General features: G+C 35.0%; 1 protein-coding gene across 1 annotated transcript in view; it reads left to right on the top strand.

The window, feature by feature from the left end:
* The first annotated feature begins 5836 nt into the window (after positions 1 to 5836).
* LOC145685892 (nuclear exosome regulator NRDE2) overlaps positions 5837 to 13379 on the top strand; it is a 72728-nt gene continuing 65185 nt past the window's right edge. Inside the window, exon 1 of the mRNA XM_081758632.1 lies at positions 5837 to 6006. Within this exon, the coding sequence (XP_081614758.1) occupies positions 5934 to 6006 (73 nt within the window). The 5' untranslated portion in view covers positions 5837 to 5933. The remainder of the gene's footprint in view (positions 6007 to 13379) is intronic.

Here is a 13379-nt window from a genome sequence, read left to right as displayed (position 1 = left end):
ACGCGTAGACGCACATCTCTGCTTGGAGGTTCGAACCAGCATCTTTGATTTTCTATTTTCAGAAGATACCCGAACTTGGAAATTTTCCTCAAAACAGCAATAACGAATGTACTAATCCTTTATGGAACAGTATCTACGTTGTAAGGTAAAGTAACTAATAAAAATAACTGGATATCACTGAAAAGTAAGGCATATATTGAACTAATTAAGATATGCAGAAAGAACTAAAAGCTTTATTATAATAATGCCTACTCAGACCATAATTCGATTAGCTCCGAAATTCAAAATTACAAATTAGCATATAAGATTGTCTACAAAGCAAATGCTAATTAAAGAATGGACATGCACTGCCTTAAGGCGGATTTTCATGTGTCCTTTACCTCCGTGAGTTGCGAGCGATTGTGCTAAACAGCCAATGAAATCACGCATCGGAGTTGGCGCGCTACACTCGCGTCAGAGTAGAAATTTGTTCAATTCTGACGGAAGTAGCGCGCGTACACTATTGTATTCACTGACTAACATGGCGGAGGTAAGAACAGCGTTTGAAGAACTGCTCGTAGAACAAGTAAGAGAAAACAAAATTTGGACAACCTTAAGTATCCGAAATACAAGGATTCAGTATTAAGGACAAAAACATGCCATCAAATTGCTGAAAATATTGGTATCGATGGTTAGTACTTTTATATTTGTGTAATTAATTAGTTGTATTACCGGGAACAATAGATAGTTCATACAATAACTGATATGTACAAATTATCAATCCCTATATAAAATAAAAGCAATGTAATTTGAAACATGCTTTAGTATGATTTATAAATATTTTTATTTGTTTTATAAAATTTATCCGGATCGGATTTTAATTCAAAGAAAAGGTTCCTGTATATTCCGTATTCTCGTCGAAGCTGGAAAATGGGGTGAACCCACCACATTTTCCTAACATACTTCTGACGGCGGCGTTTTGAAATATAATATATTCCAGCTAAAACGATAGCTCTCCTTCGGGAATCCATTATCACAAACTAAAGTCGCAAACTTTCTATTTTACGCATGCGCATTAGCTAGCGAGTAGTAATTTGGCGCAATACACGCACGGATGTATAAAAACGAAAATAATGTACGATGAATACGCTACATGTGATGCTTCCGTTCTAACGCGGGCATGAAAATCCGCCTTTATGCAGAGTCGTTTTGACATATGATTAGCGTCATACTAAAGGCCTGACTACTGCAGGAATCATGTTAGTCGAATTCTTTAGTATGGCTCTAATCAAATGTCAGAACGACTCTGCATACGGCCCACACTATTTCCAGATAGACGAGAATTTTTTTACGATACTTTTCGTCTCGTCTCGATCCTCATCTCCAAAGCAAGACGATACTTTGAGTTAGCATAACCCATCTCGAATTTAAAATGTTAATTCTCGTCTCGAGTTTGTTTTGTTTGGAAACGAGATGAGAAATTCCTCATCTCGTGGGCAACAATAAACAAATCCGTAATATACTTGCCAAATTTCACATTTCTGCTTGTAATGGTATGACCTAGTCGATAAATTTTCGTCTTTTACGAGATGATAATTATTATTCCTGAAGATTTGATAGTTCAAATTTGAAACATCTGAGTATTCAAATATCTGAAGATAATAAAATGTGTCATTGCCGTTCAAATACCACCAAAAATTCTGAAGTAAAAAATATTTACGCCGTGGTTCCAATCCTAGAACCTCCAGACTACTGGTCGAGCGCCTTGACCACTGAACCACGATTACTACGCAGTAAATGATTCGTCTTTAGTCTGTTTAAGTTGGGTTTCTTTTCCTCCAATTACATATTTCTATTTTTTCTTCGTTTCAAAACGTCTTTCGTATTTATTTATAATGAATCAATAATCTTTGACAAAGTTAATAACTTGAGTTGTTCTTAAACTTTTGTTCACAATTTTGTTTCTTCTTCACACCAAACTACAGATATAATAAATTTAATTTTCATACTCTGCATTTGGTTCCAAAGCAGTCGCCATTACTAGGTAAAGGACTTTTGTCAGCCACGGTACAATACCTATGGACTGAGAAATATTAATGGGAGTGTCGCACTCTGGTTCGTTGTATGATTATATGTTTGAGATATGCGATGACGGATAGTCAGGGTTGTTGGTATGAGCTTTGAGCGTGTTCCGAAGAGCAACTAGTTCGAGTGTAGTTAGTAAGGGAATATGATCACTACTTCAGGTATATCCATATATAATTACTTCAACTGTGATTTGCGTACAGAGCAAAAACTAATGATGGTGTCACGTAGACTGGAATGTCCATTTAGGTTCGGGAGGCGAGTAGCAGGGGCGTAATTTCAGGCTTCGCTTGAGGGGGGCAAAAGCATCACCAACATAAGATTTTCACGTTTTGTACTAGTATATTAGTAGATAATCGATTAAAGATATGTATTCCTCAAACTCTTGGTAGGGGCAATTGCCCCCTCCTGCCCCTCCTAAATGACGCCTCTGGCGAGTAGCAGTCCCGTTGTTGGCAATGAGAAGAGGTGTAGAATCCATCGCAGGGAGATTTCTGGTAGACACGTTGCTGTAATGATTGCCTCGTTGTACGCTTTTGCAATTGGAATATCCAATAACACAGGGACTTTGAATGGAAATAAATAACTTGCTGATAGTTGTTATGGGAGGGCTGTCAGTTGGAATATATATATTGATTAAAAGTAATTCCAACACAGAGAACTTCCAGAATTTGTATTTTTCATAAGCCAGTTGGTGAAAGTGCAGAAAACACACGATCCTGTAGAGAAGTGCCTCTTTTTCCTATCAGCACATCCTGGCAACATACAACTGGTTCGCTATCAGAATTCTTAACTTTCTACTCCTCATCCACATTCTCCTATAATAATCATAGAAAGTTTTTTTTTTTAAAGAAAAAAAACAATTAATTGTCTTCTAATTTTGGAAAAACTTCACGGAGGAATCCTACCCCCAGATGCCATTCTTTGCTTTCAGGCCATCGAACGATATTACCCACTCTGAGAAGTTCTTTCCTCATCAGTTATGTAATTAAGGGGGGAGGCAAACGGGGCTTGGGCACCGGGCACAGAATTGGGGACGAAAACTGGGCAAATATTTATTTTCACTATATGGCAAGGAAAGGAGTTTTAGCAAACTAAAGATCATATACATTATTTTTTCAGAAACTTAACAGGACAACAACGACTCACCAATCTTAGGATCATATCTAGAGCACAAGCTAGCTTTAGAGATTAATAAAACTCCAACTGATCAAAGCAGTATATACATTTTAAGATTATATATTTGTGTTACATAGCCGAAACTGTAACACAAATATATATTCTTAAAATGTATATACTGCTTTTGTCAGTACGAGTTTTATTAGTAATCTTGAATTTTCCATAGCTTTAGAGCTATCTTTTGATGACATTGTAAAAACCTTTGCAGCCAAAAGAGCTCGCAAAGTTAAATTTTCGTTCTAGTTTTTTTGTGTTTTCATTTAAATTACATCGATTTACGATATTTGCAAAATGTCCCAGTATAATACACGAGACAACAGTTTGATTGTTTGTCAGAATCAAATATCCTATTCTAAAGCAACAAACTGTTGATTCATTCTACACATATGCAAACCCAGATCTAGTTCCAAAAACGTAATTTGCAGTTATTATATTAAGACTAAAAATATGTCAAACATGCTAATCTTAGATTATTTGACAATCATATAGGGGAGAGGGGGTACATTTGAACATCTGTTTTCGAATATTCGTTTTTGCTTCCAAACACACAGTAAATTTCCTTATAGAACTGTAGCAAAAGCTAAATATAATATACATTATATTTGCCATAAAATAGAGTACTTTGTTTGATCTTGTCATTCTATGCAAGGGCGCAGGGGGTGTCGTTCAAATGTACCCCCTTGGGGGGTAGATTGAAACAAGCATGGGGTAGATTTGAACATACGTGGGGCAGTTTTGAACAAACCGTTATTTTACTACAATAATCGTTATTTTCAGGATGAATTCGTTTAAGAATAACAAGGCTAATGTGGCAAAGCAGCATTAACGGTTTAAGGCACAAAAATTAACCAATCGCGTATGGCAAGGAAATAATAGTAATAATTGCTGAAACATATATGCAGGCCGTATTTGTATATTGTGCGCCTCTGTGCTCTAAATAATTTGCCTCCCCCTTCGGAAACACATCTGAACTGAGTTGAATTCATAATTTTTGGGGTCGCTGAGATGAATAGTGACAGTTTTAATCCAATTCAACTTCAAGGTCATACTCAACTCCCGAGTGAGGCGGGTGAAAGTTTAAAAGTAATCGAAAACGACAGATATTAGTGTTGAATTCATTGTTTTCGAGGACGCTGAGTTTAACGGTATCAGTTTTCATGATGTTCAAGTTCATCCTCACCCCTTGAAGTGGGTGTAGCAGAGGATGACTTTTTTTTTAAAATAATCAGATAAGCTAGCTAATTAGTAACTACTATAATTAGAGCGAATTAAACATTTTCTCACTTTTGCGCGGGACTCTGAGTGTGGTAGTGTTAAATATAACTTTATTGTGAATCTTTTTTTAAAAAATCGAAAATTTTGCCGCCCCCTAAATTGTGACGTCCTGTGCTCGAGCACAGAATAGCAGTTACCTAAATACGGGCCTGCATTTATGCTGTACGTTATACGTTACACACACACACACATAAAAAGGATATGTGGACAACATATCTATAGGCGTAGGTGTGATCTGAAGAAAATTAAAAAAAAAAAAAAAATGATCATCGAAGCATATCTGTGAAAATATGATTATGATTCACTTTTTAATTTAGCTCGTCATACCTGATAGGCTTAATGGAAAACCTATTACTACTAGCAATCTAAGAGATCTAAGAAATTACTTTCACTACTAACCGAGTACTGGACATGAAATTTATTCTACCCTAAAATTCTGCAAATCAACATGAAATGTCAGAATTTTTGCAGTACGCTTTGTCTCTCCAGAAGTTGTGGGACTAGAAAGTCTACGCACAATATCAGCAGTTGGCACTGAACATTTGTCTTCCTTGTCTGAGAACACATACATGTTGCTGGTACTTATAAGCTTCAGAAAAGTATAGGTAGAACAATGTTCAAATGTGCCCCAACCGGCATGACCAAGCGGAATTTGGTAATACCCATATAGTACAAACTATTGTGAAATACAAAGGGCAACATTAGATAAGTAAATTAATGTACTTGCTTCTGCAATGAATGGCAGATAATATCAAAACACAGGCTTCTGGCAAAAATCTTACAAAACTTCAGAAAAATTCCAACTTTCCACCCCACAAATGTAACAAAGTACTGCTGTTCATCAACAGTTACACTAAAATTGCAGATAACAGTTGACCGTCACGCAACGCAGTTTTGCCAAACTAAAAATTTTGAAACCACCAGATATACTATTATTTCTAGCCTGTTATCTTACATGTTCAAAGGTACCCCCTGTTCAAATGTACCCCCCTCTCCCCTACTAATTAGTTTGGTGTCACCTTCTACTAGAAATTGAATTATGTACCGCAATTTTGAAATCAAGCATTAGCATTTGAAGAAAATATGGAAAGGAAAATTACTGTGTAATGTCATGGAGCATTTTCTTTGCTTGGTCAGAAGGGGGACGCTAAGGTGAATTCTTGCACTCTACCTGTCGACCGAAAAATTCTTCCACCCACATTGGGAATGTAGTAATCGTTTCTTTTACTCACTCTCCACTCGAACAATATAATACTCGTGGCCTATTAAGACACTCCGTCTGAGGCACTCGTCCTATCTCTGATAACAGTGTGTAAGTAGAACTGACGGTGACGGTGTATTGTTTTTATATAAACATTCGGAAAATTTAATAATTGCCTCTTATGTTATTGGCAAATTTTTAGAGATTTTGCAAAATGTCTCTGTTTCCGGCTTATTCTAATGCTTCAGAAGAGATAAATGTTACTGATACATCACAAGGAATTCCAGGTACTTAGTTTTGGTGGATGTATATTGCACGAATTTTGCACATGAATGTATGTATGTTTATGTATTTTGAACTCCTGTTTGTATATGCGGCATTACTTTGCAGTAAGGCGCACGTAATTTTATTTCTTGGAATCCATTCGTAATTGCACGAGGTGAATGCTGGGATGACACTCTGTTATTCAGTTGGGTGCTGATGTAGAATAGTCCGTCAAAATGAAAAAGCATTTTTCTTTCACTTTATGTGGCTTAGATAATCCCCTAAGTCGTTGTGGACTGTTGTTTCCGCAGCGCATCCCGAATGAAAATATGCGTGCAAATTGATATGCACTGGAAATGACTACGTGCTATTGTATTATATGTAGTTATTTCATCACGAAATACACTCGCAGTGTCCTAGATGATTTCTTAAGGTAGAAATTGCATTCGTGATGCAAATTCACTTTTCGAGGATATTACGGACATAATTATACGTTCGAATGTATGCCGTAAAAATGACTGTGAAAAGCACAAACTAGCTTGTGCTAGATGTTATTAAATGCTGTCTAACAGAATCAGGGCAGGGGGGCTCGCGCGATTGCATCCACAGAGAGCAGGTATGTCAGCGACGGAAGGTATGCGCAAAAACGAAGATAGTGCAAGAAAAAAAAAATGGTATTGCATAAAATCACAGGTTAGGGAACTTGGTTCCTCACTTGTAACTCTGGAGTATGTTTAGTACAAGGGGTCCAGAAGCACGTAAAAAACACAAAATTTACAGGAGAAATGAGTGATGCAAGTACTTAGACGTAACATATCGTAACCAAATCTAACCTAACCTAATATAAATTAACGTAAGCTAACCTGAACTAACCTAAACTAGCCTAATATTAGTAGAAATAAGCGAAATTCTATCATTTTTTGGAAAATTATGTGGGACTCCTACACTAATATAACATAAACTAAACTAACCTAACGTAACCTAAACTAGCCTAACCTAACTTAAACTAACCAACCCTACCCTAAACTAACCGAATGTGAACAGAAATTACCAAAATAGTAACATTTATTTAGAGAAAAGATCTGGACCCCTTCTGCTAAACATAGGCCGTAACTCTATACATGTACACATAAAATGTAGTACTTTTCGTACATCATGCAGAAATACTCAACCAGTGGAAATTAATAATGTAAAGTCATCTCTGATATGCATTTATACATTTTCATCATAGTATACACCTTGTAATGGTTTCACAATTTAACATTGCATTTGTAAACATAATATACTAGTTTCCTACATTGTAAAAAATCCCTCCTCAAGTGGAATTTAATATCCTACACAATGGTCTTTCATGTTTACTCACTCATTTTGACCGTAAAATTCCCATTTTTATGATGGACTATTCTTAATGAGTACTATTAAGCCATAATTATCCTTGTATTTATGTAGATTGAGAATTGGGGTCCACGCAGGACATCATTACAAGATCTTACTATCATAAACAACCATATTTTACAGGTAATCCTACATTCCTCTGTACATATTAACTGTAGGAGGCCATAATATAGCTGTAAGTACAGTATTTACATTGTAAAATTGACCCCAAATAATAATAATACTAATAGTAATAGTAATAATATACTTTCACCTTTGTCTACGATGGTACATATAAATTGTGCACAGACTTAGGTCAGATTTATATGTACAAGCTAATATGCCATAAAACGAAAAGTGCTAGAACTATTCAGCAACCTGTGCTAGTTGCTCATTCCAAGAAAAGTCTGCATTCCAGTTCAGAGTAGAACGAAGCCAGTGGTTCGAGGGTATCTTCCATGGGAAGTAGACACGTTAGCGTCACTGGGTATACGCCTAAACAAAAACAAGCACGAAAATTGCGCCAACTTCTGTAGGAAGTTTCTCTATCATTGCACCCTTCTATTTATAAACTTTCGTATGATGGTACTCTTTGTATTTTTTAATTTAATATGTTCTACCTTCAAACTAGAAGCCAAAAAGATTTGAAGGTAAAGGAGTAAAACACTAAATATTGCTTTTCGTAAGAAAGATCGTTTCATACACTTCCATATTATACTTGTATATTCATTTAGTCTTACTTATCTTAGAGATATGTTATTCGCGTAAGTTGATTATTCCTTCAATAATCTTTCCTTATGATATCATATGTCACCTGTATGTTTTACAATTACGTGGGTTCCTATTGTTCTACTTTTTTTTTCCTTTCGTAGTATTGATTACGCAGCCACACACACACACACACACACACAAATAAATAAATAAACAAATAAATAAACAAATAAATAAATAAAATAAAATAAAAAAGTTCTGTGTGCCAGACCCCAGGAATGAATTCGGTGTATTTTGTTACACAGAATCAATATTTCGAAACCCTAGGACGAGTAACCGTGTCAATTTTGTTTTATGAGCGAAAAATGTTTGTCCGCTCAAATTTTTCACCAATCTTATATATAAAAGAGAACGCACAAATCCTTTGTTCCCTCATCACGCTAATACGGCTGAACCAATTTCTTTCATTTTTGGGGGGTTATTAGGATTTGGACCCTAGATGGTTTTTATCATATCACTTTAATTTTTAATTACCAGTGTCTTGAGATAATTGACCATTCAAGTGTCCATAACGTACAAATCCTTTGTTAGTTCATCATAGGTAAAAATAAACGTATTTATATGCAACCCGCATGACCGTGTCACTCGGCGGGTTAACATAAATGACAGGCGATATAATGTTAACATTTACTGCAATCTACTATGGTTTTTATCATATCACTTGAAAGCGAAAAAGTAAAAATTATCTAAGTAACAAAGTTTATTGCGTTCCGGGGTGACCGCAGCGAAGCGGGGCGGGTTAACATAAATGACAGGCGATATAATGTTAACATTTACTGTAATCTTCTATGGTTTTTATCATATCACTTGAAAGCGAAAAAGTAAAAATTATCTAAGTAACAAAGTTTATTGCGTTCCGGGGTGACCGCAGCGAAGCGGGGTGAACGCTGCTAGTTAAAAATAAAAATGACAGTCAAATCGTCCTGGAGTTTCGAAAGTTGAATTCTGTGTAACAAAATACACCGAATTAATTCCTGGGGTCCGGTGCACAGAACTTTTTTTGTGTATGTGTGTGTGTGTGTTTGTATATATATATATATATATATATATCTATATATATATATATATATATATATATACATAATATATGGCTGTGATATATCAATCAATGCATAATGGTCACATTGGTTGTATATAATTTCATGCTAGTATACTTTTATCGGAATCGTAACAGAGACTTATAAAATTGAGAAAATAGGAACATTTAGTTCTCTGCAGTATTAAGATGTTGTAGATTGTTATCTTATTTAATCAATTTGTTACAAAACTGTGTGTATACTTTCGGAACAGTTTAAAGTAGATTTACTTCTGGAAGGTGCTTGATGCAAATTTAATATTGGAAAAAATAATTCTTGCCTTACATCCTGGGCAGGTGAAATATGAAATGGAATTTTTTATTTTAACATCCCATTGTTATGCTGCTTAGCGTAGATGAAACGGAAGATTAATGAATGTAAGCGACTATGAATTTTTTTTTTTTGGCCCCAGTCACGTGTGTCAAGGGCACACGTGCTAACCACTAGACCAAGCGGGAAGAACTATCCTAAACATTAGAATCACAACATACGATTTAACAACTTCTCTGGTCGCTAATCAGGCATCTTCTATCGCTAAACTGTCCACTGAAACAGTTATAATTTATGCCCATCCGTAGAAAAGCCATTGCTTCAATATAAAACCTTATACGGATGAATATACTCTACAACCATGATTTAGTGAACAGTTTATCGATAAACGATACAATGATAAAGGGACCAGAGAAGTTGGGAAAAATCGTATGTTAATGATTCTCACGTCCAAGATGCAACGTAAGAATTATTTTTCCCATATTAGATGAGATTTATTAAGGTTGGTTTAAAGGAACGAGTTTTGCCGATAGATGCCACTACAGTCTTCGTATATCTTTTTTTTTCACGAAAATTCACAATTTCTCTTACAAGTTGCAACCTAGAGCCTTCAAATTTTTAGAGAAGGAACTTCATAACCTATGGAATGCAAGAATCCGTGCCGATTTTTTATTTAGAGTCTTCTTCATTGTTGAATTGGTTTGGTGGTTGAAATGAATAGCCAGACTTTTAACAATGGAACTGTTTCAACAATGAAGAAAATTCTAAATGAAAAATCGCCACTGATTGTTGCCTTCGATCTTCCTACTTCTTACGGAAGTTACTTCTCTAAAAATGTGAAGTATCTAGGTTGAAATTTGTATGAGAAAATATAAATTTCCGTGAAAGGTAAAAAAGATACGAAGAGTATAGTGACATCTATTGGCAAAACTTGTCCATTTACACCAACTTTAAAGTAATTCAAACGTCATATGATCTTACTACTTACATATAGATGTCACTATACTTTTCGTCTCTCTCTCATGTATTTTCTGCCTTTCACGGAAATTTACATTTTTCTTATACAGATATATATATATATAGATAGATATAGATAGATATAGATATATATATAGATATAGATAGATAGATAGATAGATATAAGTAACTGATTCTAATTGAATCCTTTCTTTTGCACTAATTTTAAGACTATTCCACACTCAAGCTGTAGGATCTTATCACAGAGAGAGAGCATATTTATAGCGGTGACCATAAATGTCATATTACGATCTATAAAATAAACAACCGGTGCTATCTTACCCTCAACCTATCAACCGGTGCTTGTACTCTCAGGGTGGGAAATTCGAGAGTAAAAAATGTGGAATTGGATTGGAAATCGATCACCGGCGTATCATGAAGGTGCGCTAATTATCATGGTGTGTAGTCTGCTTCGAGTAACGAGTTGTGGTGCACTCCATGTCGTCTAAGTAGTTGACCAGCGACTTTAACGATGTGGGCTTCGACAGTCCAATTTCACGTTTTCCACGCTTCTAAATTCATGTAAATATTGTGTTTAGAAGAATAAATGTATTCTAAGCATTAACAAATCTATTCGATAAGCGAAGTTTTTTTTTTTTGTTTGTTTTGTTTTGTTTTAACGCCCCGCAATTATATACCGATGCTAAAGGAGAGGTTATGATGAGATGGGTGATAATTTGGTGGAATCACGAAAGTGAGAGGAAAGTGATAAAACTCACGCATGCGTTGTTTATTCTCTGCAACATTTACTTGGCGGAAGTTGGGACCGAACCATGGACCTCATGAGCCATATCTGAGCGCTCTACTAGTGAGGCACCGGGGCTCAGCCTTTGGCTATGGTATACTCAAAGAGTAAAATAAAGGACGAGCGCAAATCGACCTCGGATCTCCGACGTTACTACAATACTACACAGTCCGCTCCTTAAACAGCCGTATTTTTTATTTTTTTATTTTTATCACTGTTCAAGTCGTTAATTATGTTAGCTTTGTTGACTGTAGTATGGATTACCTAACTTCCATTAGCGTACCTTGGGTAAACTTCGATTAGTTATGATAAATGCTGTAGGATAGGCCATGAGATTTAAGGACTAAATCGGACATCCCAGTGGTTCTCGGACTCTTTTTGGTCAGGCACAGTCTCCTTTGTTTAGTATATCCACGGCACACTAATGTTTTGGCATCACTGCGGCAGATTCTCGTTAATAACTAGTGTCCTTTCCTGAATATCTCTGGAAAATAAATATTTTTAGGCCTTTGGAATTTTTTTTTTTTTTTGGTCCTTTTATTCAAATATATATTGAATCATTTTACTTCTATTATTTTCCACCTTCGTTGTTACGTTGCATCGAAACTTCTATGGCCTGTTACAGGATACGTATTTCAAAATTGGAAGTACATAGCAATACTATTCTTATTTGAATTATATGTCCTATAACATCCATTAACAAATATTATGATTAATTGCAGGACAAAGTAATTTTGCTAAAATTCGTATCTTTACGTTGCAAACTGGACTCCATTTTTTAAAACATAGTGTTACAAATTACTTAGAAGTGCATTCCAAGAGTACAAAATAAAGTTTAGTAGACATCGCCACCAAAGAAAGTGTCAGGCACCACTGAAACCGTATATGTAAGTCACAAGAATTCGAAGTACAAGGCAAGATTGTTCTTGTTTTCGATTAGGTCAGTTGTCAAGGTACACAAGAAAAACAATATTTGTAACTATACAAGCTGGTTACCTATTTTAAAACTGTGAGTACACTTGAATACACTCGAAAATAGATCAGCAGTTTATGTAGGCCTATTCGTTTACACAATTTTGGTTTAATTTTGTACAGGTTTATTAAGTCATGTTAGTGCGAGCTAGGGCGGCCGATTAGAAAGCAGGATTTGTTCATTAAATTAACAAATGTATAAAGTGTATGTAAGCGCAAAATAATGTGCATTCAGACTTTGGGCGTCTACACATGGATCGATCTTCTAGTATTTTCCACTGGTTCTGAATGTAATTGACGGCCACTTATTATTATTATTATTATTATTATTATTATTATTATTATTATTATTATTATTATTATTATAAAAAGCGTACTCAAATTCTATTAGTTGTACTAATTCATAGTACGTACACTCATGTCCAAAATGATTGTCGCAATCTATAACTGTCTTCTTGTAAGAATATAATTTGATAATGATTTCGCAGGGTACTTTTAATACTGATATTATGTGTATAATCGGGAAATGTATATTTATGGTAATTTTCATAGGAAAAGAATTATAAATACGAAAATTAGAATGAGTAAAACAAAATTTTATTAAATGGACAAGAAAGCTTTATTTTATTTTATTGTTCTTATTTACTGCCCTTTTGACATGAAATTTGCCACATACATGTCTTTGCCGATTATACACATAGTATCAGTATTAAAAGTACCCTGCAAAATCATTATCAAATTATATTCGTACAACAACATATTTATAGACATGCGACAATAATTTCGGACATGAGTGTACATACATTCATCTTCTAATGCAGAGTAATAAATTTTGTCTGTATAACTTTCCAAATTACAGGCGAGTTTAAAGGAATGCTGTTAACCAATAGATGGCAGTATATTTTCCCTATCTTTCCAATCTATTTTATAGATTCAGTTCTAATTGAATATTTTAAGAAAATGGCCGTTATTTCTTTCACATTTTTAATAGTACACTGGAAGTATTAAAATTTTAAAAAGTAAAGCATCATATCGTACGGGTTATACATTCCAACACCACACGTTTGCATAGGGGGTTAGTATATCTCTCCAGCGTTTGTTTCATGGCCAAATGATAGTGAAAGACGAAGGATAACCATTTGTTGTTAAGTCTAAGATAAATCTTTATTGT

The sequence above is a fragment of the Thermobia domestica genome, chromosome 5 (genome assembly GCF_964235325.1).
Source record: "Thermobia domestica chromosome 5, izTheDome1.hap1.1, whole genome shotgun sequence".
NCBI lineage: Eukaryota > Metazoa > Arthropoda > Insecta > Zygentoma > Lepismatidae > Thermobia > Thermobia domestica.
The sequence above is the reverse complement of the archived record's forward strand: the minus strand, read 5'-3'. Positions and strand labels throughout refer to the sequence as shown.